This window comes from Astatotilapia calliptera, chromosome 6, assembly GCF_900246225.1.
Source record: "Astatotilapia calliptera chromosome 6, fAstCal1.2, whole genome shotgun sequence".
Taxonomy (NCBI): domain Eukaryota; kingdom Metazoa; phylum Chordata; class Actinopteri; order Cichliformes; family Cichlidae; genus Astatotilapia; species Astatotilapia calliptera.
This window is the reverse complement of record NC_039307.1, coordinates 32,913,173-32,940,222: the sequence shown is the minus strand read 5'-3', so window position 1 is coordinate 32,940,222 and position 27,050 is coordinate 32,913,173. Positions and strand designations below refer to the sequence as shown.

The window sequence follows — 27,050 nt, the reverse complement described above, 5'->3', positions numbered from 1 at the left end:
ATAGCTGAATTGTTATCCCATTAGCCGATATAACCCCTGAAACACTAGCCTTCTGCTACTGAATGCAAATGAGGATTTATGAAAGAACACAATCGTTTCCAAACAATAACTACGATAAACCTTCAGAGGATAAGTAGATGAGAACACAAACTACAAGTGTGAATAAGAAACAACTGGTTGTGGTGGATGCTGTTTATTTGTTTATAAGTAAACCCCATTAGCTTCCACAACAGTGGTTGCTAGTCTTCCTGGGGTCCAACCATCAAATACAATCAAATAAAACATTACACAATAAAGTGGATGCAAAATATCTACATAATTTGGCTCTTACATCCACAGTAAGGTTTTACAATTGTGAAAATATGAGCATATAAATATCACAATATGAAAATGAGAACAGCAGGTATTGGAGAAGGGGGGGTTTATAGCCTCAGGCCAGAGGGGGCGTGAAGGAGGAGTGGTCCCGCTCCTGAAATTCAGATGATACCACCGCTAAAAGCTGCCTAAATAGGCTTTTAAGTGACTTTAAAATTTAAAAATCACTTCTTTTCATATTTTTTAAAGCCCATTCTCTAATTGCATAAGGCAACTTATTCCAGTTTTTCAAAAAGTTGCTCTTAACTCAAGGAATTACTAAATTGTGGTTTGTTAAAAATCGATTATGTATTTCTTCTGGATATTGCAACTATTTAGCAACTATTTACTAATTATCATATGCATGGAGTAAGAATTACAACCACATAACAGCTAGTGAAAAAGATAATTAGGTTACATTTCAACTAAAGCTAGGTTTGTCCACCAGCTCAAGAGCTTTGACGTTGTTCTCTTACCGGCTCTCCGGATCACACAGGACAAAATTCTTCAAATAAAAGTATAACAGTGCATGCACGGTCTTCTCTGAAAAACTTTTGTGATGGATTTATGACTAGAGGTTCAGTTATGTGGTGACATCGAGCGGCTTCTCACAGACACTCTTTCCACAGCATGTGCCTTCCACACGCTCCATCTTTGTGATGTAGAGCAGAGGCTCAATGCTGCAGCTCAGATCCATGATGGAGTACACACTGACGCGGATCTGACATTGAAACGCCACAGCCGTGTAGTATGACGCAAAGGGCATGAGCGCCACGGGTGGCAAGTAGTTGACCACGATGATGGCCAGGTTAATCAGCACCATCTTGAAGGCCCTCTTCTTCACCGGGTGCATCACCTCTTTTCCCGTCACAGAGTGCCGAAGGGCCCAGATGATGGAGATGTTACAAAAGATCATCAATGCAAACGCAAAAAGGATGATGCCACTGAAGACACCATCGACAGGCATGCGTCCCAGGATGCACTTCACCAGGGCGTAAGCCAATATGAGGCCCCACACCACCACAGAAATCCCGATTCGGATTTTGTTGTCACGGATGCCAGCGAAGAGCACGGGTTGGACCACAGCCATGTAGCGGTCCAGACAAATACACACCTGGGTTGTTAGACAAGAAGAAAGACTGTGTTTCATGGTGCTTTGAAAAATAACGAAATTGATAATAATAATTTTATAGCTTTAGCTTTTTATTGAACTGGGAGAGCAACAAAACAAAACAAAAAACACTCCAGTGGTCTGATTTCTTCGCACATCAGACTATTTGAAAACATCTGATACACTAGTGCAACAAATGAAAAACTCACCAGAAAGAGTGGCGCTAAGTCTTTGATTCCATATGCCAATCGCTTAAAGTACCAGATGCCGTTGTCATTCAGCAATAACCCATTGACAAGGTCGACGGGCGTCATGAGGCAGAAGTAGGCGTCCAGTATGGCCAGATTGAGGATAAAGGTGTCAGATGTGAAAGCGTCGCTTTTCTTGGTTATGATCTGCCAGATGACCAAGATGTTACACGGAGTCCCTACTGCCAGGTTGAACATCTTGACTCCATAGTAGAAAATGTAGCCATAAGGGGCCACGGCGCATATTGGGAACTCGTACCATAGCGGACGAATGTGGACCGCACTGGGGTTGGTAGAGTTTGCAGAATGATTGTAGGCAGTGTTCAGAGTGTTGTTGGACATTGCAGAACAAAGGAGCTGGAAGGTTGTTAGAAAGACCAATTAGGTTTTACTGTTCAGTATTTAAAGAAAACAGGCTGAAAACCAGCAGCCAACAAAAAAATAGATGGAAGGGCATGCCCATTCCACAGATCTGCTTTTTCAAAATGTTTTTGCACCAGAGAATTGTGTTGTTTCAAGAACTATTAGTCTTTCTAATGCCCTTCATAACCTGATTAAAAACTCTGATGCTTGAAACTTTTCATTTGCTGTACACTTTAATTTTACATTTAGCACCCAAACAATAGAGCCATGGAGGAACTTATTGCTATTTGATTCCACACAGTGGCCCAATGTCATTGCTTATGGCCTAAATCTAAAGATGAAACATACACAAAGATATCTTACCTTAAAAGGTTTTGATTTTTCTTGTGGTCCTGGTCTTCGCCACTTACTGCAGGATGTTCCCATAATTACCAGCAGTTCACTTATAAACATGCTCTACAAGGACTAACGTCACTTTTGTGTTTGGCCAATCTGGACGAACATCTACGACGTCTTTTCAAAATCATGTCATGTCAAGCTGTGATTGGCCAGTGATGCAGAGACAGCTTCAGCGATTGGATAACTCAGATATGTAGCGTACATACAGCCTGTTTTGGCTGAGCTAGATTGAAATGTTATTGTGTCCATTAAAAAGTACTTATATGGGCTTCAGAGATAAAACATAAATGAAATACAGGCTAGATGCAGTGCCATCAGGGGTCTGTAGTTGTTGAACAACTTACCTTATTTTGTACTGTGAACATGATATATGTAAGTTGTGTAGCTGCATAACATATTCTCAGCTGTTGCATTATTATAAAGGCATTGGTCTTATAGTTGCACCAAGCTGCCTCTCTAGGTTTGTGCTTTCATAGTTTTCATTTATGACTCATAGGGTGTATAAGTCAAGCTGATCCCAGGTCTGTTCCTATGGGTAATTTACCTACAGTAAAACTGCAGTGAAATATTCATCTCACTGATGCAACTGTACACTGTAAACAGGTGATGCAAGGTAAGCATCAATGAGAAATCTAATGCAAGGTGTTACTGAACTGCCTGTACGAAGTTTAAAAAGGGTAACGCTGTTAGGGAATATGAGCCTGCAAAGCCATGAAAAACACTCGTTTATACTAATTATCCTATATGTTTGTTAATGTTTACATATTCGACTAATATATGACATATATGCGAATCGTTTACCTTTATGTAATACCAACATAAAATTATTAGACAACCTCTGTACAAACTGTACAGTTGACACATTTTTTGCACATTATCCTTCGACTCCTAATGACAGAGAAGCTAACGTCATATCTGACTGTTATGTTGAAACACTAGTGTGAATAGAAGTGAATGTTCAGTATCGGAAAGACAGTTACTGATGCTCGCCAGTGTAAAATAAGGTTAACAGAACCGTCTCTGAAGAGGCTGGCCCTCAACATCTACAGTCTGACAGTCAGTGTACAATCCACTCAAGACCACTGCTACCTCTCCCAGTAGTGATTGACCAAAAGAGATCACACCAATAGGGAGGCTGGGAGGCCACAAAGGATCGATCGATCTATCTATCTATGAGTGTGAAAAATTTCCCTCACCATGTGAAAAATGGTATTTTAAGAATGTTTGCACACAGTCCAAAACTAGTAGTTTTAGTTTATGTGAGTTCATTCATACCAAATATTGACAAGGTTGTTATAATTGTACAAATTCTATTTTTTTCTTACATACTGCTTGTTGCAGTTCTTTGCACATATATCTATAAATTACTGCACCAATATCATATTTTCATAGCACAATATAAACAACACTTTGCACAGTTCTGTATAAGACTGTTAAAAGTCTAGATTCTACTAATTAATCAGGATTATTTGTTAATAGATTTCAGCAAACGGTGGGTTAAATCAAACTGTTGTTGTTCAGCTCACAGGAGACCACATCACCTAAACAAATGAGAAGCTGAAAACAGAACTATGATAACAATAGAGCTGGTAAATACGTGACAGATAGAGTGAATTTGCATCATTTCTGTGTGCAAAACAGCACCTGGCATAAGATGTGACATGCAAAATAAAGAAGCAGTGTTTGTTTAGATGAGTCGAAGTAATTATCTGTCTAGAGTAGAAAGATTTGTTTTTTGGAATTGAAGCAAGTGCCCAGTGTATTTCACGCTGTTAAGACTTTGTAAGGTAATAATGTATCAGTGTTGTGTTTTAGTTATTTTTAGTATTTCGTTGAAATTTCAATTTGTAAAATATCTTCTGTTTTTGACAGAGCTCAACGCAGACACATGGGAAACTCCACGGCAGCGACTGAAATATTTTTGTGGTACTTCTTGCCCACAGTAGTGACTGTGCCACCACTAGGACTACCAACTAATGCTTGGGTCATTTACCTCCTGTTGCGCAAACCTGGTATTTGCTCTACCTCAGAGATCTTCACACTGAACCTGGCAGTAATCGATATGCTGTTCTGTATCACAGTCGTGGGTGAATGCATTAATCTTTGGTTTAATCAGTCAATGGAGGCCACTAGCTTCCTGGCGTGGGGTTTAAACCAGGGAGGGGGACCGCTTTTTCTTTGCTTTTTGAGTTTGGACAGCTACGTAGCAGTCTGCCATCCTCTGTTCTTTCTGCGGCTCAAGGATCCCAAACTGCGGCTGTCGTTATGCTTGATGGGGAGTGCCATCACTGCTGCTTGCTGCCTTCTGGTCAAAGTCTCTGCAGGGTATAAGTGGAATGTGATACTAGCAATCATAAGCTTTTCCACTGTGGTCGTAACAACCTGCAGCACCCTGATTCTAAAGTCTCTCCGCCAGTCAGGGCCCAGCAGAAAAGAGGTCCACCCAGTTAAAAAGCGAGCATTCAAAATAGTGCTGTCTGCGCTGGTCATAATCAACGTCCACTACCTCCCCCCCATTGGAGAATACCTGCTGAGGCAGCTTGGTCCCACTTCTTTCAAGCCCTATTCAGTTGTCACCTGTGTGGCCTACTGGATTCTCTCCATGAGCAGCTTTGTTCAGCCTCTGACTTTTCTCATCCGGACGAAGCAGCTGCCCAAAATCAGCTGAGACTAAAACTGATGCAAGAGTGCAGAGCGGCTGATAACGTGATGGAAAAGCTGAGCTGCAACCTGCACAGTGATCAGCAATATCTAAAAATTCATTTTTAACCATAATACTAAGTTGTTGGTATTTTCTGCAGTTTAATAAAAATCTACTGGTAGCTGCTTTATGCCTTTAAATGCTTGAATGCAAACCTGACATTTTTCTCTCTCATGTCTTTGACTCAGGAACAGGAAGTAAATTTGTCAATAACCACGATGAGCGTCACTGGATGTACAACAAGTACAACAAAGACATATTGCATTGTTTTATTTTAGAACTCAAATATCCAAATTTGGCTTACAGACAAAAATGTAGTCATATACTCTGCAGAACACTTTAGGGCTCCGTGTGAGACGAGATTTCTAAAATCCAAATAGAAAACAAACGTTTTTTATTGTCAATCAATCGATCAATTTAACATTTGAGGATAGAGAAAATGAACCTGATTGATCTACCTAAACCTTAACACTGTTCAAATAAGAGGAATGATACACTCTGAGGTGTAGGCTCTAGGCTCCCATCAATACTTACATTTTTAAACAATGCTTCAGCAAATGTGAGTCTATTAGACACATGTTGGAATGTTTAGTTATGCAAAATCAAGCTATTTAAGGATTAAAGTGAAAACTGTAAGTGAACATGTTAAACACATTTAACAACATTAGCGTGTATTATTGCGTGTATTGTATTGTCTACAATGTTCAGTTTATCTATAGCCTGCAGTACACCAGGAGAGTGGTTATTAAGCTTTTTAGGAATGTAAACAATCATTTATAAAACAGCCATCAATGCAAAAATATATCTTCATTTCACTTTAACATTACTTTTTGAAAACATGTGTTAATGACACTGTGTCTCCTTTGTTTAACAACTTGTATATATCAGCATCTATTAAATAGACAAAACACAAACAATAATAATACTTCTGAAAACCTGACCCTTTGTTAAGTTATCCAAATCTGAACTGCTTGAAATCAGGAAGAACATTTCATGTCATTCTGTAAATGATACTTTCTCTGATCTTCTGTCTAAATGTACAACAAATAAAAACAAAAATTCTGTCATTGTGTGAAATTGTGTTTTCTGGGTTTTGAATGACACAATCCAAAGATCTGACATAATAATTGACAATAATTCAAAATGATTCTCGAGCTGGTCCTACAAAATGGACGGAGCAAAAAGAATTTGTAAAAGAATTTCTGTTTTATGCATAAATAGCACTTTTTTCTATCCTGGTTAAACATTTCATACAAATGTAAGCATTATGTACAGAGTAAAAAACAAAGCTGTCATGGCTTCAACACGACGTCTGTCAAAGAGGTTAGAAAAACAGCTTTTCAAGTATTCAAGTACCAGAAGGAAAATCCACACTGATGTGTCAAAACGTGCTGAAAGGAAATGTTACCAAGCTGCATATTTTACCTTTCATAGTGATATGAAATTACATTTTCCTTTAAGAACATCAAGCACTGCTGATTAGAAAACATTCACTGCTGCCCTCTGTGTATTTCCACCAAATAACAAAAAGAAGAAGCACAAAACAAAACAAAACAAAACAAAACAAAACAAAACAAAACAAAACAAAACAAAACAAAACAAAACAAAACAAAACAAAACAAAACAAAACAAAACAAAACAAAACAAAACAAAACAGTGTTTTCAACCTGTTCAGGTATCAGGCAACATATGTGACTGAGCGCTAGACAAACTAGATTATTTTCTGTTTTAATTGTAAAAACATAAAATACTGAGACTCATTTGGTCTAAGATGGAAAGATGAATAAAGCTGATAACTATAGAAACCAGGACAAGTAAATAAAATAAGAGACTGTTTCTATGACTTGTCACTGTGCCACTGAGCAAGGTGTTGAACACTCAACTCCTCTGTGGCTTCCCAGCAACAAAACGGAAAGAGATGTTATTTTACCAGAGAACTCTCAGGTGGGATGGAGCGCTGTACACATGCAAAGTAGGAAAAAAAGATTGTTAATAATAATAGTTTGTAATAAGAAAAGCTTTAAAAGGATCTTGTGGCACAGTCATATAATTGAAAGCAAGTTGCCAGAACCTTAAACTTCCATGTAGACTTTTGTCAAAGCAAAAGCAAATGTGCACTGCACAACAAGGATCGTGCACGTTTTTATCCTTTAATATTAAGAGGTTAGAAAAACCCCAGTAAAACACAGCTGAAACAAAGAGTTGTGCGTGTGAACACTAAAACACTTTTCAGTAGCATTTGGCCACTCAAGTCACTCCGAGTGAGTCTGAAGCCTCACGTGGTGGCGATCTTTCCGTGCACACGGAAACGGTAAAGACACGTATACTCGACGTGACCCCAGTTACTGAGAACTCTCAGCTCCACGACTCTGTAAACCATGTCGCTCGGATTCTATGTGAGGCGGAGAAGAAAAGAAAAGATAGGAAAGAAAGTTAAACAACAAAATCTAAGTGTAAGGGAGAGCATGCAACAAACACTTATGATTACTACACTTTATACAGAAGCAGAAGTAGTCTGCTCGTGCTCTGTAAATATAATGAGCGGTAAATATTAAGATGGGCTCATTTGAACTCACAGGAATCTTAAACGTCTGCGTTGGCTCTCCATACTCATCGTAAGTGAACGTCCCCAGCAGTGTTCCTTCTTCTGTGTCGTTTTCCATCCCCTGGAAAGAGACAAATGGCACCTGGGTCAGATTTCAATATTAAAATTGGCTTTATGTCACTCTCAAAGGTTTTCTTTGAGACTTAATTCCATACAGTACTCCTATATTAGGTCCTACGGTTGATAAATGGCAGATTTAGATCATCCACATTTAAAAAATGACAAGTGAAATAATAAACAAGTCAAATTCATGAACTACAAATATCAGAAAAGTTACAATTTGTAGCTATCACATTGTGCCGAGGCTTTTTAATAGGAAGTGGAAGAAAATGAATGTAATAACTGGCAGGTATGCGTGTCTGTCAAGCAGAAAACTCTGCTGTGGGAAATTCAGTAAAAAACTTCAGCTGCTCAAGGTTACACTTGAAGCTGGCTCCTGTGCTAAAAAGCGCAAATTTACAGCACAATGGTACAAAGGTAGTTTTGCCCTGCAGCTACTTTCGGCCTTTACAACAAGTGTATGGAGTGTATTAACCTTTAACTGTAAAGGCTTAAACTTAGAGATGTGTGTGCTCTTTTGGTGCCTTTGGTGGATTTTTCATGGAATTATCTAAGCTGCACGGTTACTTTTACAAACAGCTGTGGTCCAGTTAAGGTGAGTAAAACAGTCTTAACAGTGTTAATCTCTACATGATCAATGGAATTTTTGTCTTCAAACACCTGAATAAATTTCCAGACAAAGCAAAACTGATACATATGAAAACTCGTATATGCAAACTGATATTTCTCTACTGTTTCAATTCATATTTCAGAAGATTTAATATCCATTTAAAAATAGATAAATACATAAATAAAAAATATTTTTATGTCATGGTTCAGGCTGTACAAGGTTAAGATCCAGCTTGCAAACCATGCTTGCTAGCTTTCATCCATATACATTTAGTTCTGACACCAATAATGGAACATGGCAGAGGCAAAAATGCTAAAGCTTTAAAATCCAGTGTGTGCTGTCACCGTGGACAAATGCAGAGCGTGTGTTGTTACTTGAGTTATTGCTGGAAATGTGATCACATGTGTACTGTGTGCAGTTCAATCTGATGTTTTGGTTAATTTGTGTAAGCATGTGTACTTGAGAACCAGCATGACTTAGCAGCAGCTTTAAATGTCTCAACCACAAATGCTGCCTCTGAGGTATAATTTCACATCTTTACGTCTGACAGATATTGTAGTACATCTGTATATCCTAAAAAGTACGTGATGCTCTGGCTGAGGACAAACAGACCTGGTGGGTTCGCTCTTTCCTTACCACGAGTACCCTCCCTGCTCCCTCCATGTATCTATGTTTGAGCTGAGTCATTAAGACCCACGAGCTCACAAACTCTCATTAATGATGAACTGACTGCTGGCTACTGGTTATTTTCCTGCTTCATGTTGACTTGCAGGCAGCTTTTTCTTTTCTTTTTTTTTAAGCAAGCGCAGGCAGTCATGTGTCCCCACACTGTTTCTACACTGGAAGCACTCACATGGACTTCAAAGTCTTTGGGTGCTGAGTCAATTCGGCCAGTGGGAGAGTTGTAGCGTGGTAGGTGGTCCAGTGTCACATGAGTTATCCGTATGGGGTGGGACAAAGAGATCACAAGTGTTCCCTGGACACCATGAAACGCCCAGCATTTCCCTGGAAGCAGCACTGGGTAACCCTGGGGAGGAAGACAGCGGGAGATGTAGTTAGTAAAAATGAAAGGGCTAACAGTCTAAAGTGAAAAGCCCTGAGGGTAAAATGACAATGAGGGAACAGATAAGCAAACTGATGGTCATTGTACCTGAATGACAGTGCGCGGGCTTTCAGATGGATACCAAAGAGGGAAACCAAACAGGGTCACACATGCTGAACGAATACGGTACGTCTCTGAACACCTGGTACTGATCACACTGGCACCTATACACACACACACACACACACACACACACACACACACACACACACACACAGGGCAATAAGAGTTCTGAAATGTTTTTTTTAATCTTCTATATGTTATAGAGTGTAAGATTAAATGACAACAATCTTTGCTGATGACTGATGACAAGATGCATGAATGTCATTTAGAATAATTACAGAAGACAAATCAACAGGCAAATAAATTAAACAACCAATAACTAAATATTTAAAAAGTGTTTTTTTGGGTGCAAAAACAGCAAACACACACATGCACACACTGAATTTTAGCAAAAACAATTTGATCTTTATCCAAACATTCCTGACCTTGAGTCTCCAGGGCAAAGTCAGCCACTTTATCAGCCATGGGACGTCCACAGTCTGCGCAGCTTCCACTGCTGCTGAGCCTGATTGCATCCTGCTCCTTATTCACATTCACAAACAGAGTATACTATTAAGTATTGACAGGTGTAACAACTCATATCTAGCAGCATAAGCGCACACACACACACAGTTACTACTAGTTACCTTGATGCGGTCAGTGAGCCACTTCTCCATGGCATGTTGGAGCTCAGGTGTGAGGTGATTGTGTATAGGTGTGTTGGTAGGATCAGGGCAGGGGGCTGGAGGAGGCATCACCTGGATGGATGACAACTCCTGGGCCAACTGCAAGAGAAAAGACTATGCATAAAACCCAGGCAAAGTTCCAGACTGCATTCATTAAGCTTCGGTTGCTTTAAATATAGATAAGTTGAACCTATCAGGACTTTTACCTTATTATTCTGATCCTCTAAAGCTTGGATTCTGAGGGTGAGGCTGGCAGCAGCAGTGCTGCTGTCTGACTGATAATCTGCCATCCGGCTGCTCAACCTTGTGACCTGCTGCTCCAGATGCTGCCGACTGTCGGAGTCTGTGGCCTCAAGCTTGGCCTTCATATCGCGCATTTCCAGCTGGAGTCTCTCCTTCATCTGTTAGAAAAAACAAGTGAAGGAAAACATGACATGCTGATAGGTGAAGTGAGCTCATAGATACCAGGCTGTCTCTTTCATAAATTTTAGATCTCATGTTTTAAAGCCAGGTTTTTAAGTCATATATGTTCATCCTAAAAGCTAACCATGGTTACCCGTTTATCAGAAAGCCTTTTTGTTGTTTCTAAACCTTAAATCAAATTAAAATTTCTTTAAAATAAATTCTCTTCAAATCAGAAATTATGCCTTTGGGGAATTATTCAGCAACTGTACTTCCCGAGTGCTTGTAGGTTAGTAAACAAACCTCTGCATTTGCTCTAGATGTCAACCACTAGATGTCACTCTAGCATACCTGAGTTTTGACCCTGTTACTATTAGCCTGTGTTCCTTTCTGACATCCGTGGGCAGAAGCTCTACCACCCACAGGGTTAACCAGAAAGAGATTCTCTCACCTGGGAGAGAAGCAGCTCCTGCTTCATCTGCAGCTCCACCTGTAACAGATGCAACACATCACTTTCACCTCAAAATAGATCAACATGCAAGGTCTCAAAGTAACACCAATGCATTTATTTTAGTTTTCCTTTGTTTTATTCTGATATGGTTAGACAGCTTAATTTTTGTTTGTGCATGTGCGTGTGTGGAGGGAGGGTGCAGACTTTTTTACTCCTGACTGCAAGGAAATGGTTTGTTACCAGAAGACGTTGCATCTTTTCATCTACTACAGCAGACACAATGGTAGGATCCTGTTTGAAAATACAAAAACAACAAACTATTACTGCAACAAAAAAGAACCCAAATTTTCATACAAACATATTAAGAGTCTCATAACAGCAAGCTTAATCAGAACAGCTATTACATTAAATATATTTTTGACCTTTAAAAATGCTTCAGAATTGACTGAGAGGTCCCTGAACCGGTGAACTTCTTGAAGGACTTACAACTAAGTCTCAAAGTTTTGATCATAAACATCATAAATCCCATCCCTTGTTGACTCTGTTTAGCTGGTTAGAGAACAGTGGGGCTCCAAAGTGTAGCGCTTTACACATTTGCAGGTGGCTGCATTTGGGTTTGTGTCAGGACGGGTAACTGGTGCAAAATATCCTGTGAATCAAACATGTGGTGCTGCCTGCTGTCGCAACCCCTTGTGAATAAGAGAACAACCAAAGGTAGCTTGGTAAGAGAGAAATGACATTGATGAGAGTGTCGTTGTTCTCAAACTGTAACTCTTTTAACTGAGAATGTGATGCACTTATAAAGATTTATAAAGAAAATACAGTAAAAAGCACCTTTCAGCAGCTCTCTTATTTCCAATTCATCACCACCACAGCAGGTAGCTTTGCTGGCTGATTTTTGATCCGTCATGATCCCCCAAGGGATTTGTGTCTCCTTCTCAGGATCAAACTGCTGATCTTTCACTTTCAATTTGTAAACCACCCACAGTGGAGAAAACAGACTCTGTGAACCTTTAAAAATCCACAAATGTGTGCTGGGAAAATACTACACTAGCAAATCTCAAGCTTGGGCCGCCATGATACCAGGTTACACTGAAGAAAACAACAATGATTGCTAACAGTCAAATTCATCTTTAACTCATTGTCTGCTTTTTTTTGGATAAATGAATAAAATTTAAAATACAAGTGCACGGATATAGTGAGACTATCAATTGCATATAAACAAACAACTACACAATGATTTATATCATTATTACCATTACTTAAACAATATCAAGATTTCATTTAAAAATATGTATTGTATTGGGAGCAAATGGCTGCCTCAGCCATCTGTTGGAGTTCTCTCGGTATTATTGGATTTGAACTTTACACCTTGAGACGACTGCTGCTGTGGTTTGGCATTGTTAAATAACCCCTTGTGCAGGCCTTGAAGATTTGAGCTTGAGCACTATTATAAAAGTTTGTCATTTATAATTAATCAATCTACTTAGTCACTCAGACAGTTAGATTGATCCAGCACCCATCAATCTAACCAGCAAGAAAAACAGTCAGTTGCAGAGCCCTACCACCACAGGTTTGGAATAGATGTTGTTGGGTTGGGCAGGAGGAGGAGTAGCAGGGACAACAGGCTGTGTCTGTGATGGGCTCTTTGTGACATTCATGCGGGTGATGAAAGAGGTGAGCAAGGGAAGGAACAACCAAAGACCTGGAGAAAACAGAAGGGATAGTTCCTGAACAACAGCACTCAGAAGCACACAAAGCAAGATCACCCAACTCTAATATTCAACAGTGAAAGCCTCTTGTAGTGACTGACATTTACAGTGACTCATACAGTCACAATGAGGTGGAGAAGGGAGTAAAACCCCACCACATGATGCAGGGAACAGACTAAGCAGTGCTGCTTTGCAAGTCTAAGAACCCTCTGCGGCAGAACCTACCACGCCTACTTTTGAGGGGAAACCCCAAGCTCATAGAAGATTACTGTACTGTCTTCAGGAAAGTAGATCAAGCAGAAAATACAGCGGCTTTCTGAAAACACAGAATATATTCGATTTCGTTTATGTTACTTACATAAAAGTAAGATGAGGAGGAGGAGGAGAGCCACACCACAAGCCTTCTTCATGCGACTGCTGATTAGAGAATTAGCTGCGGGGAAGAGAAGGAACGTTGATTTGCAGGGATTTTGATAAGCTAGAGCCAAATCACATGCAGCAACTAAGAAAAAGTATGTAGGATCTGTATATAATGCACAGGCACATGTAGATCCATACTGAGCTTCAGCTACAAGAAGTAACAATGATCATATACAAACACCATACCTAACGCTGCCACGTCATGTGTTTTTGCACATACTGTCGCACCGAGCATCAGGGCTGAGTCTGCCAAAAGAACAAACACGAACAAAGAGATTATTACATGGCAGCGCAAAGACACGCAAACACAAGCAAACTTCAACACTCACCGCTAAGGCTGTTGAAGGCACTTTTGATTCTGCTTCTGTATCCGGTATTGGGATCCCCAGTGTTAATGCTGACTCTACCAGTGCTGCAGGGGGCGGCCATGGGCTTCCTGTAAGTACCCTCAGAGGACGAGTACCCTGAGCTGTCCACGCCACTCTGACTCAGCTCCTTATGGCTGGGTCTAAACTGTAATCCTGGCCTGCTAGAGCTGCAGTGCCCTGCAGGAGAGCTGTTTCCTGGAGATGCTGGGTGGCAATGAGGGGGTGTCTGCCTCGGGGTTGATGATGATGATGGGGTCAGGGCAGGCCGCGGGGTGGCTGTGGATGGGGTGAAAGATACGGTCCTCATGACAGGTTGGCTCTCAATGGTTAATGGAGATGGGACTAAGAGCCAGATGAGAGAAAGAAGCAGAAAATGAGATAAATAAATTAGGTTCCTTACACCAATACTCCATCTGTGTCCATTATTACAAAGAGTAACTAAATAATTGACAGTCAGTAAAATACCGATAAGGGGTTAGAAGTAATCCAAAGCTTTGTTATAGGCAACAGTTTGGAAACTTTCTCTTTAACCTACTCTGAAAACTTTCAGATTGTGATATTATGTCATTACCACTTATGCACCGTCGCAGCATACTGACCTGGAGTGACAGGTGTGTCAGGGGCAGCGGAGCTAGTATTGCTGTTGGCTCTGCTGGAGGTACGGGAGGCGGGCTTGCGGGTCCCGGCCTTCTTCTTGAAAACCCTGAAGAAGAAAAAGTTGGTAAGAGAGAAAGGCAGGGTTACATTACAGACTGACAATCAGAATGTAGAAAAAAAGCTTCAAGCACAAGGGCACAGAAACCAGTAACTTACTTAACAGGGTTTTCACGGTAGGATATAGATATGTTGGTCACGCTGCTTGAGTCAGATTCTTCATCTGAATTATAGTAGCCACCAGAAACCAGGCGAGAACTTCTGCGAGACATGACTGAAACACACAGACAGGGAAAGATAGTAAGTCTCAATTTACTCAATATACAGAACAGAGTTACTGAAATTGGATAATCCCTGTAATCAGCAGACCTAGTCAGAGCAGTGGAATAGGATTTTAGTGTGGTGTTTTGAAGTCCACAGCAAACACTGCTGCATTGTGTTTAGATTGCTTTCAGCTACTCTTAATACATAATCCTTAGGCCTACATAAAACTGCAGTTTTCACCTACAGTAACCTCATTTGCCAGCTTAATTTAGATAGAGTGAATACACCATCGCTAACCAAGAAATTGCCCACAATATAATTAGTAATATAATTAGTGATTGTGCCTCTTCTATATAACTTAATATGCTTGGCTTAAAAGTTCTGCAAGAAAAAGATGAGAAAAGATAAACTGTGACTGTCAATGTACAGATACTGTGGAAGACTTCAGTGTTATATGTGAAGGTGTAGAGTAAAGCACAATCAAACAGTTTCAAGAATTAAAGACAGTTTTAAATATGAAAGACATATAGAACAGTGATGTAGTAGGGGGCTAGTAGCTTTCCGCTAGGAGTCAGGTCCAATTCTGAGCCACTGAATTGGACCTCCCACAGAAGTCTGTGGTGTTGTTGCCCTTTGGAGCATTTTTAATTCAACTTTCTGACAAACAACTTGCTGCGTGGTAACCATCAAATAATCTTTACTCCAATACGCCTCTGGGCACAGCTTACTAATGAAGCTTGCTGATAAACTCACCCTCTTATTCAAATACACCCAATTCTAGCTCCAGAACACACAGAGACTGAATAGTAAGGCTGGGCCATATCATACCGTTCACAGTAATACCGGTATAATGTTGGGCAATGATAAGAAAATGAAATATCGCCATAGAATATGGGTAAAACGCATATGCGCAGTGCCTTTGTTTTCATACACACATGGCGGAAAAAGCGTGCCGGTGACAGAGAATGAGAAGAGCAAAAGCGGATCGTTGAATAAAACGGATGAATCAGAATTGGTTTGTAAAAATGCTGCAACTTCACTGGTGTGGAACTGGTTTAGCTTTCGTCCATCAGATACACAACAGAGCACTGTTTTTGGTAGCGCATGCTAGCGGGCCGCCGTTATTACCGTGGTGTTTGGAAAATACAGCACACTTAAAATCAATCCTTTGATTTTTCTGAAAATCGACAGAGCCCCTTATAATCCCGTGTGCCTTATGTATGAATTCTGGTTGTGTTTACTGACCTTGAAACGATTTTATGTGGTACACGGCGCTCGAAAATCTCTCAGACGTTTTAGTACGACTTTGCTAAGCTACGAACCCGCACCGCTTGATGGATTGTTGGAGCATTACGGCTATCGTAGGCAGGAGCCTCGCGGAGTGATATGTACTGTGCTTCAACATAATATTACCATATTGTGTGTGTATAACCTCTTTTTAAGTTTTGTGGATATTATACATGGTTATGCTGAGGATATGCCGGCCAATTTCCACTGGAAATGCCTTTTGGTTAAACTGTCAGCAAGGCATTTGCATTTGTACTGTTAAATTTTTATATAACTTTAATGCACATAAAAAACAGCTGCTTGTTTAAGTGAAAATACATTGATGGTTTTTTTTTTCACTAATAAAGTTGTGGAGTTGTAAAGTGTTTTGTCTAGTGTCAATTATATCGTCAGTTAGGGCTGCTCAATTAATCGAATTTTAATCACGATTACGATCTGGGCTTTCAACGATCATTAAAAATGACTGAGCCGATTATTAGCCCCTCCCTCATTTATCCGCGACACCTTAAAGGCAGGTCCGTGAAAATATTGTCGGGCATAAACCGGTCCGTGGCGCATAAAAGGTTGGAGACCGCTGATTAAGAGGACCCGAGGGAAGCTCAGAAAGCTAAGCAGAAGTTATTTGGAGAGTGACTGCCGTTGGTTGAAAAGAGAGTTTAAAAAAAAACTTCAGTGGTGTTGCACACTATTTTATATTATTTTTTAAAAGTCATTGTTAACCCTTTAAAGCCGGTCAGAGCAGCATGCTCCGTTTTGCGTAACTATTTTTAAATCCCTGTAGAACCTGAACCGTGTAAGCTAGCGCAATAATTTGTTTTGCATATGAAACCGGAGGAGTTGTACTTACATCTTATGACATCAGCTTGTCCTCGGTCACGGTTTCGTTCCACATATAGCTTTGCAAAAATTGCATAAAAAGCGCTTGCAGCAACAAAAACATAATATTCCAGAAACACGCTTTGCCGTTCCTATCAGCTGTTCGTAACACTTCCCACAGTAAAATGATGCACATGCTGTTTTCTTTGCAAATTTGCATCATAGGATTGTTTTTTGTTTTTCCTGCAATATATAAAAATTGCTGTATCTCCAAAATAAAACTATGAAGACACTCAAAATAAATTTCCTGTTGTTGTAAACTATTTTTTGCAACTTTATTGTATTTAAAGTTTTGAGGGATAAACCTCTTAAATTTCTCCAAGTAGAAATATATGTAAACAAAACAAAAGCGATTTTCAATTTTTTTTGTAGTTTATTGCACTTTTTTGCAATTAATGTAGTTACTATGGACTTAATGCATACATATTAGTAAAATATGGGCTATAACAGTTGTATAGCAACTTGAAATGCTCCCACAAATGGCACTACAGCATGTAAAAAAAATAATATAAGCTCTGGTGGACTTGGTTCTATAGTAGGTCTTAAAGGGTTAAATAAATATCGTCAAATAATCGTGATCTCAATTTCAGTGAAAATAATCGTGATTATCATTTTTGCCATAATCGAGCAGCCCTATCGTCAGTTATATCGTTATCGCAAATTTTCAAATGTATATCGTGATAAATATTTTTGGTCATATCGCCCTGCTCTACTGAATACTATAATGCCAATTCAAATTCAAAATGGGACTTCACAAACCAGTGAATGACTGCAGTGGCTATTTCCATCTGCTATGTCTGAGCAATGTTTTCTTTCTTTTTTTTTGCCTCGGTCACATTTTTTCATTTTCACATCAACTTTTCTCTCGTTCATTTCATAAATATCTCTACGGGGAGTCAAGAACTGGTGACCCCAGTAAGTCAAACTGGCAGCTCAATGCATCTTTTAGGACTTGCATGTTTCAGTAATGATATTTCCTGTAATCACATTAAATAAATAAGACCATATGTTCACCTTTAAGAATGTGGCATTATTATTACAATAAAACAGTAAAGCAGCAGCACAGTGAAACGCACAGTAGCAGTAATAGTGATGCGGTAGTTGTGGTAGAAGTAATATTAGTAGTATGTCACTGACAGATGCTCTTTTGGTTAATCTTGGTTGCCTGTAATCCAGCTAATCGGTCCTGCTGCACAAACACTCAACAGCACCAAGATTTACAGAGTAAATATAAACCCCCCAAAACACCATGAAGGCATTTGTACATGCAAAGCTTAAAAAACAAGGACATACACTTTCATTACGCTACAGTGCAGACACATTTACAGTATAGAATACATGATAGACAGACACACATGCACACACAGATGCATACCTTAACAGACCCCGCATACTTAAAGTTCAGAAAATCTTCAGAGACTATCACAGGTAGCGAGAAGGATCTGAACAGCTCTATGTTGTTACAAAACATCTATGAGGTTAACTTTCAGCACGGCAGGCATCGTAAAGATTATGTAACAAGCATCTTAAGCTAAGTGATCCCATTGGTCCACGATGTGCTCTTACAGTGCGGATAATTAGCAGCAGCTTTACCGCCTGACAGCTCCTGCAGCAAGTTTATTGTTACACATTCAATTCATTACAGAAACACAAAACACGAGCAGTGCTCTGACGATGGGGTCAAAACATTCAACTCCACATTAACCCTCTTTCCTGCTGCACATCACTGATAAGACCAAAAGAAGAGCACCAGTACATACCTGCAGCTACAGTTCCAGACAATCAGACAAAACGAGGCGTTCGACAGTAACAGGACGCTGAAAGTTAGAAATGCTAGCTGCACGGGGCGTTTCTCAGCTCAGTGACAAGTAGAGGCCCCCAGGAAATCCACCAGCCTTTAGATTCTCTCTGCGATCCTTTCTTTTAGCTTCTGACTGTTCTCATGAAAGCAGCCTTCCTGTCTCGGAAGTTTTAACGCAATCAGAGCTGACATCCAATAAAAGCCTTGATGTCATTAGCCGGGGATGCGATCACTGCAGACTTGTGCAACTGAAATGAGCGGCAGAAGATGACAAAAAGGGAAGCTGCGTCTGTGCATCTAACAGACAGGAAGCTGATGCACGAGGACACATGCGCGCCGAAACCCTCACTTTAAAAAAATGGGCGATTGCCTTGCTGTTGTTGTTTAATATAATTACTTACAAATCATGACCTTGCTTTACAAACAAACTTTGTCCAGCAAACATGCTCAACAACACCACACAAACTCTTTACATACTTTTTCTCTAGTTTTGTCACCCTCTGCTCGTCTGTTGATTCAAGACTCGAGGGGGTGAAAGACTGAAAGAGAGAAAAGAGTAAATATTAGCAGCCACACCGTTTTGATGTAAACAGCCAATAACAGCAACACTGTACTTGACGACGCCCTGCAGCCCCTGTGGTGGTTGCTACAGCCAGCCTGTTCTGTTTACTGTGAATAAGGAAAACACACCATCATACTGAAACTGCTCTGTTGCAGAGACAGCTACGTTTCCAATACATCTTTCCTATGAAGATGCATATTAAATCTGTTTATTTTTTGTAACTTGCACCTTCTTCTCTCTATCAAACAACCAGGCTGTTTAAATTTAAATTAGATGGAGGGGCTCTTGTAGCATGTGACAGGTAAGAGCTCTTTTTAAATCCCATCATGTCTAACAATCTAATCTGCAGATCCCATCATAAGAACAAAACAGAAAAACAAGGGTCATGTTTATTTAGACTAAACAGTGCAAGCAGCCTGGACCTGCTGCTGAGGAAACACACATTTACATTTCTTTCTTCTTAATACGTCAAGAGGCTTAAGCTAAGAGCGTAGAGAGGGGGAGTATTTTGAACTTAATTCCCCTAAAGCCTCCCTTACACTTTAAGTGGCATCTCAGTGGAGCCTAGCTCAGCACAATTCTCCTCCTGAACATCACCGACCCCCACCCCACACAGAGGACACTGCTGCACCAAGATGTCCCTCCTCTTTTGCTCATTCCACTGAAACACTGCAGCCGTGTTTGACTGCGTCCCACATTCTTGTGTAGGTTTACTTTCCTTATTTGGGGCTTGTCGTCCAGTCCGCTTGATCTAAAACCCAATTACATCTTACAATAGTCTGTTCATGCTGTAAACTGAGAGAGCTGTTTTTGTCCTGGAATGCCCGCGTGACTGATTTGAGGCCTTTCATTTAATTTCTAAGCATCTCACTTCTAAAGAGCTGCTGAGAAAACATGTTCTGCCTTGGTCACCCTTGCACTGCTCACAGGATCTGTCATTGAGGTCTGATTCCTCCATGAGAATGTGCAGTATGGAAAGCCAATAATGTACAAATGTGAGGATGACAACATCCCCCCCCCCGTCAGAGACAGAGAAGCCTGATTCAGGTCCTGTGGGAATCAGGTGCAGAAAGACACAAAAGCAGCTTTTCATCAAGAATAGGCAGCACAAACTGCACAGCTCCCACAGAAATAAATCTGCCTCAATCATGAAGAAGGACAACAGTGACAAGTGCATCACATTCAGCCATTTAGTCCAAATGAAAGATGAAAAAGTGAAATGACAGAGTCTCCCAAACAGTGTGGAAATCCACCAGTTATCCATTTGTACTGTACTGGAATCATTTATAAACAGCTGTATAAAGAATTTGTTTTGGATGATTCGACACCAACAAAAATAATTCAAAAATGTCAGAATGTCAGAGTAAGAAATTCCCATATAAATATACTGACTCATATAATTAGTATAGTCTCTTAGAGTGTAAAACAAGTCAAAAGAAGCAGAAGAAGAAGAAAATTTACTGGAACAAAGCTCACACATCGCCTCGCCACAACATCGCCCTGCTCGGCTATGATGCCTGCTGTGCTACATGTAGTGGAGACAGTGGCGGTGGCATGAAGGGTTTGATATCAGTAAAGTCTGAATTACTTATATTTTTATAGTGTTCCTTGGGTCAACAGTGTTGTGGAAAACATAACACAGGATTTGATGATAGTAAGCAGGGCTCAACAATATGAGCATTTTTGTTTTCACAGTTTTATCTAAAAGAGACATCTGAGCAGTAAATTGAATTAAGCTCTGGGCTGTAAAAATATACCAGGGTCACCAAACATCTGGTTCAATAGATGAAAATGTGGTTTCCTGGATACGGCAAAACTATTACATCTGTGATAGGCCAGTATGTTGATTAAGCTGTAATAATCACACAAGCAAAAAACAAACAAAAAAACAAAAAAACACGTTTGGTATGTGCTTCAGTTTTGGGATCATGGCACTGCATTTTCACTGCAGTTGGTTATTCCAGTTCTTCCTGTAACATTAAGGCCAAAAAAAGCTGCTACTTTCCATTAAAACAGGTTCAGATACTATTCAAAACTAAGAATTATTATCAGGTTAGACACCCATTTGCGACAGCAATGATAGCAGCAGACTTGACACGGTACTGCTGCAGACACACAGCCCCTCCCTCACTAACAGTTGAACCAGCTGACGTTCACAACACTAAACAACTCTTAAAGAGGAATTGAAGAGGCCAGTAAATCTCCTGTTACATCAACACAGAAGTATTAAACAGTTATTGTAAATGTTAACACACCCAGTGCCATACTTTTGGCATGACCTAGGAGAAATAATTACCCCTTTATAAAATATCAGTAACCTTTCACTTCACTAAGCCAATGTTTTAACCACTACGCTATGGAGACACTAATGACCCTTTTTTAAAATATCAAGTATTGTCTTGGGTGCAGGTATTTAGTTTGTCATAACAAGCCTACTGTTTATAAGAGAGAACTCTAAGCTAGTTAGTGGTTCATAATCAATAATCAGTGTGTTGCTTGAACTTTTTTCAGCTTCTGAAGTGGGGCAGGTCCAAAAAATTTTGAGAACCAAGTACACACACACACACACACACACACACACACACACACACACACACACACACACACACACACACACCAAACTTGTTTGTGTGTAAATGAAGGCATAAATGTTCAGTAAAAGTGGAAGTACTGTCCATCTTTCACAACCACTCCTGTTAGCATGCTAAGGCTGTCTATCAGCAGCTGATAACAGATGATTACAGATAAAGCCTCAAATGTCTGTTCCAGAAACCCAAGTATGCCGGCAAAAATAGACTTCTATATTTCAGTAACAGTATGACTCACAGGCTGTATAAAAGCGAGGAAATGTCATACCAAACTGAACTGTGCAAGCCAAATGGTTCAGGACCATTACAGCCCAAGCACAAGCACATGTAAAAACACATGTGAGCCCGTAAAGCTGACGGCAGGAATCTCTATTGGACAAAATCAAAGAGTGGAGATTGAGATGTAGCAGCATTATTTGCTCAGGGCTGGGCAAAGAGGGGCACTGTTTCACTGTCAGGACAGCGACAAAGAAGGAACGCTGACACGGCCTGTAACAACAAAGATGTAGAGGGTGAAAGGAAGAGTAAGAGCTGATGCAGACTGAGACAAAGACACTGAGACACAGGAGAGAAAAGAAGAGACAGAACAGGCAGAACAACAAAGATGAAAGCTTGGCTGGTGATGGAGAAGGTGTGAAATCACTTTTATGATTTCACACTTTTATGAATGACTGAAACAATTCAGAAAAAAGAAGAAGAAGAAGAAGAAGAAGAAGAAGAAGAAAGTGTAGAAATGAAGGGAAAATGGTACGGTAAGAAGGAGTGGGGGAAGAAAGGAATGCCGAGAATTAGTCTTCATCAAACCAAACCAGCCTGGCACATGGTTTGTGGCTAACATTAGTACCGTGCCAGTGAAATATGACTCACTCACAGAGAGCGGATGAGTCATCAGTGTGCACTGCCTTCTAACAAAAGGACCACAATCTCTTTGTAAAGTTTAAGGGGAGAAAATAATTAAGCACAGTTTTTTAGCTAAGTTGCTACCTAACCAGGTCTGTTTACAACAATGTGACCCAGTTAATTAATGTTTATTCTCTCAGTGTCTCTCTAAATAGTCTGCTGCATGAAAGAAACTTTATTGTCAGGGCTGCGAAGCTGTTTTACCATCCCTGCCCGAGACTCTCAGGCAGGCCCATCTGCTTTCTTCCAGCCTCACACAAAACTCATATATTTCAAGTAATGTGTTGAAACAATCTTTATTTTAAAGCTCTTCTGAATTAATCTCCTTCCATTTCCATACTAACAATTCCAAATCAAGCCCTTGATTGCATAAAAAAAAATCCCAATTTTAATTTTAACTGTAAAAAAAGTCTAACTTCCCTTACACTGAACAACAGCTGGATTACATGAACTGCGCTGATCCAAATTTGTCGAAATTAGGCTGCAGCCGTTTACAGAGTTTTCCTGCTGCCCTGTTTTTACTCGTGTCCAGTGCTGGATGACTTTTTTGGTTAAGCCGAATTATTGTTATCTCAGGATGGTGAGATGACCCCTGTTGTTCATAGTATTCCCAGAGTATTTAAATTTATTTAATAAAATATTAATATCTGGTGTCCCTGTATTAATTATTGATACAATGTTGCCAAAATCTCCCCCCATTTAATAGTAGCATTTATCTGTAATATAGACCGCTGCAGGAATGATGTGTTTTTCTAGCCCACCCTGATTTTTAACACATAATTGCAATCCCTAAAGTAAAAGACCAATGTTAGGTTAGAAAATTACTACATGACAGTTGTATGACTTCACTACGACCCTGTGCTCAATGTCTCCATGGTCCTTTGTTAGTGAACGCCTTTACAAAAACACTTAAGGCTTCAATATTCATGATTGTGTATTTATTGAAATACATCCTATAGATCAAGATATTGTGTGTTTTGATCACAAAAGTTAAAAGCCTCTAAAAAAATTAAAATGTTAACTTCAGGCTAAGGAAACCAGAAGTAGAAAATGCTAACTCATTTTGAAGCATTCTTCTTAAACTCCAGCAGGAGACAACAGCTCTGAGAGTAAAAAGAAATAAGACTGTGGAAAAGGCTATGGTAAACATATCTCAAAGATGCAACCACAGTAAACACTACACGCATATACTAATGATCTCAATCTGCAGTTTGGGGGCTTTTTGAATACAACACGATATTCATTTTGTAAACTACACTCTAGTTAAAAGCGATTGAGGATGATGAAGCAGGGTGTGCTTTAAAGATTGAGGGGTTGCTACCCTAGCAGAGTGAATGGTCCCTTGATTGCTCTGTCGGATCAAGCCCTCACTAGTCACGTCTAACTTAATAGTGTTTACATCTACTTTTTTACATACAGTCTATGATCCTTACATGAAATAAACAAAAACAAAAAGAAAATTCCGCAGGGATGATTTATGCACTTCATTAGATTTTGCAATACCTAAACATACCTTTACAAAAATGAATAAATGAATGAATGAATAAATAAATAAATAAATAAACTGTGGTTACATATTGAAAGACAATAGTATGATACCGTAACGACAGACAAGCCCAGTAGTTTTTTTTCTTTCTGGTGTTGTGATGTGGTTGATGTGAGACAAAAGATAAACACCTGTTTAGCCAGTACATGTAACAATGCTTCCCTACACAACACACTTAATATGGCAATAAGGTTAAAACATGTTATTTACAGCAAAACAGTTATCGCCAGTTTGGCCAATTTTGCACTTGCCTTTCTTAGACACACCCTCTGAGGGCCTTAAATATTCCCTGCATGCCCTCCGTTGATCGAAGTACAGAAAAATAATTGCTTTTTGTGAAATTTAACCTTTTGTGCACCTGCACCAAGCTCAGTATGGCTAAAGTAGCCCTCAATGCCCAAGCTCATGTTATGTATTGCTGTGGACAAATAAGACTAAATGCTACGCAAGTAATATATGGCAACTAATAATAATAATAATAATAATAATAATAATAATAACAAAATGGTAATAAGACATAAACACTCCCACATAAAGTTGTTAAGTAGTGGTCTTATGGGGACTAGCAGAGCAGCCTATGCAGAAAAGTATGGCAGGTTAGTTAATCACCCATTACAACAAACCAGTTCCGCCTACATATGACACGCTGACATTTAACTTCGCTGTTTAACTACATTCATCGCTAAATTAACACACATTTCCAGCAGACAGCTAACCCCACATGCTTTCAGAGTGAGCAGGAGCTGCAGGCAGCTAATGTTGACAATAAACTGTAGTCGCTAAACTCAACGGGCAGCCAACGGACAAAAGCATCCTGAAGCGCAGCTGAGATGCAGGGAGACACGAAAAGTCCAAAATTCAACCTTAAGAAACTGAAAAAACACGAATTACCACTTGGATTCCTTAACCCCGTGCCCGTAACTTACCTCGTTAAACTGTTTAGTCCGTCGCAGATAAATAATAATAGTACAAAAAAAAAAACACGCCAACGAACAGCAAAGACGGTTAACCAGAAATATTAATCCCCACGGAGACTGAACTTAAACAAACATGCCCGTTTTGTTCAACTCTGTTCAGTTAGTCCCAAAATAGCAGCCTGGTTCATGACGAATTCCACAAGTAAAGTCTAAACCTAGATGGCATGACTGGGCTCAACAGACGCTTGCTGTGACAGCTCAGAGGTTTCACCGCAACAAATGTTGACAGCAGCGGAGTCAAGCTAGAGCGAAGAAGAGAAGCACTTCCGGTAAGGGTTTGCAAAATAGCGGTCGCCCAACGAAACAACGAAAATAAATGTAAATTCATTTTTTTCTGCATATCTAACTTCCGAAAGAGAATATAAGTTTGACAGTGGGCTAAACATTAAAATCCATTTAAAGTGTGCTTTGAATAATAGACACCACATCCGTCTAGTTCTCTCAGAGTTGAGAGACATATTATTCTATGCATCCAGATTATCATTTGTTCTAAAATTAATAATAATTAACCCAAACTCGTGTTTCTTCCTTTTGTTGTTTCAATTATTTTTTAAAAAGAAAAATGGCAAGATTAAAGAGATATTTTGACCGGAAATTTGTTCAGAGAGTGCCTTTTTAAAGCTGTTTATTTATTTATTTTATTTTCTGTACACGACCGCAGCTATGATGCGGCACACTTTGAAACCGTTTCCGGTTTCGTTCCAGCGGTAGCAAACAACAGATACACGAATGGCTCCATCTAGCGGCGACAAGTGTGCTCCTTCGGGATTATTTTTCCATAAGCTGCAATTCAGAAATGCTGCCACACGGTGGCGCCAGTTCTCCGCGAGTAATTTACGTGCTGAGCAGGCCTGCCGCAAGTTAATGTCTCTGTTGCACCATCATCTTGCAGTTTGCAGCGTTTAGAACAGCATTTAAATCTATACTGTATCATGCATTATGCGTTTGAATTGAAGACTGAAGACTGAAGACTGAAAGCTGAGTTTAAAGGAAAAGGACACATTGAATCCAGATTTCCACTTAAATGAGAACGTCAGACAAACTACTCATAAGCACACACGACTCTCTGTGAAATCTTTAATCTCCAAAATATTCTTTCATGTTTTATTACAGGTTATTTAAAAGCACACTAAACTCTTTGATTGCCTATCACAGTCGATTTATTTGTTTTGGTTAGGTGTGAGGGCAATTCAAACATTTGATAACACTTATCTATTATCCTATGTGTAATCTTGTATCACTGCATCTATTTCCCCTGCCTTAGTTAGAATAATACATTCTGCTTTATACCAATTCAGGTTAGAATGGCTGCTGGTATAGTTAGAAATGCTTACTGGATATGTGACACTAATTGGTACTAGTGCTCTTGATTTAATGATGCAGCTTCTATTTTGTTCATTTCTTTTAAAATGTACACACAGAAGACTAAAAGACAATATGAGAGAAAAACTGCAGCTCCAGGAACAGGTAATGCAACCAGATCAAGGTCAAACTACTCAAAAAAATAGGCCATTTTTTGGATTTTTCTTTTTCTTTTTTCCCCCTCTGAGTGTCTTCATCACACGTGACAGGCAAAAAGTCCCAAAAAACACAACAAAATGCTTTTAAGCGAAACCCTCAGGGCTCTGGTACTCTTTGCAATACTGCAAGGAGCCCAAAAATAAATCTAATCTGACCTTATCACTGGGCAGACCAGGTCCAGGCAGGGGAGGGAAGGTGGGAGAGGGATAATTCTTTATTCCAACAGTCACCTAAGGAAAAGTGACCAAAAAAAAACCAACCTCTGAAATGCTACTGGTATGTCCGGATTGTTCCATATTTGATAAATAATTTCAGAAGGTCTGAAGACTATCAGGAGCACAGGCCCGACCCCTGACCCTTGAGCTCTGGCAGTTATGGCGCATGTTTACGCGTCTTGCATGGGTGCGCACGCGCGCGTGTATTTATGCCAGTTGAACCCA

The 27,050-nt window shown here is 39.8% G+C and overlaps 2 protein-coding genes across 6 annotated transcripts; both read right to left on the bottom strand.

Annotated features, from left to right (window-relative positions):
* Positions 1-790: 790 nt before the first annotated feature.
* On the bottom strand, positions 791-2,529 carry LOC113023341 (G-protein coupled receptor 4). Its single transcript, XM_026169357.1, has 3 exons — positions 2,440-2,529; positions 1,675-2,070; positions 791-1,468 (listed from the first exon to the last, which is right to left on the bottom strand). Exons 1-3 carry the CDS (start codon positions 2,527-2,529, stop codon positions 938-940), a joined length of 1,017 nt encoding a protein of 338 aa, XP_026025142.1. The 3' UTR covers positions 791-937.
* A 4,781-nt stretch (positions 2,530-7,310) lies between these two features.
* On the bottom strand, positions 7,311-25,366 carry sun2 (Sad1 and UNC84 domain containing 2). 5 transcript variants are annotated; one of them, XM_026171810.1, is made up of 17 exons: positions 25,039-25,366; positions 18,994-19,055; positions 14,448-14,562; positions 14,234-14,337; positions 13,596-13,976; positions 13,453-13,512; positions 13,205-13,279; positions 12,700-12,839; positions 11,339-11,425; positions 11,135-11,173; positions 10,488-10,682; positions 10,243-10,380; positions 10,042-10,138; positions 9,602-9,717; positions 9,305-9,478; positions 7,753-7,842; positions 7,311-7,568 (listed from the first exon to the last, which is right to left on the bottom strand). In XM_026171810.1, the coding sequence occupies exons 3-17, from the start codon at positions 14,558-14,560 to the stop codon at positions 7,452-7,454; spliced, it is 1,926 nt and encodes a 641-aa protein (XP_026027595.1). In that variant the 5' UTR covers positions 14,561-14,562; positions 18,994-19,055; positions 25,039-25,366; the 3' UTR covers positions 7,311-7,451. The 5 variants fall into 5 exon arrangements, with proteins under 5 accessions (XP_026027595.1, XP_026027594.1, XP_026027598.1 ...); XM_026171809.1 differs by lacking the exon at positions 18,994-19,055; XM_026171813.1 differs by lacking the exon at positions 18,994-19,055 and having other exon boundaries at positions 11,375-11,425.
* Positions 25,367-27,050: the final 1,684 nt, after the last annotated feature.

Excerpts from the sequence above, each read along its gene's own strand:
- LOC113023341 (XM_026169357.1), bottom strand. The coding sequence starts at position 2,529 with ATGTTTATAAGTGAACTGCTGGTAATTATGGGAACATCCTGCAGTAAG. Across the intron at positions 2,071-2,439 it reads AAAAATCAAAACCTTTTAAG|CTCCTTTGTTCTGCAATGTC; the intron begins GTAAGATATCTT and ends ACAACCTTCCAG. Across the intron at positions 1,469-1,674 it reads ACTTAGCGCCACTCTTTCTG|GTGTGTATTTGTCTGGACCG; the intron begins GTGAGTTTTTCA and ends CTAACAACCCAG.
- sun2 (XM_026171810.1), bottom strand. The coding sequence starts at position 14,560 with ATGTCTCGCAGAAGTTCTCGCCTGGTTTCTGGTGGCTACTATAATTCA. Across the intron at positions 10,139-10,242 it reads GGCTCACTGACCGCATCAAG|GAGCAGGATGCAATCAGGCT; the intron begins GTAACTAGTAGT and ends AATGTGAATAAG. Across the intron at positions 9,479-9,601 it reads GCCCGCGCACTGTCATTCAG|GGTTACCCAGTGCTGCTTCC; the intron begins GTACAATGACCA and ends CTTCCTCCCCAG.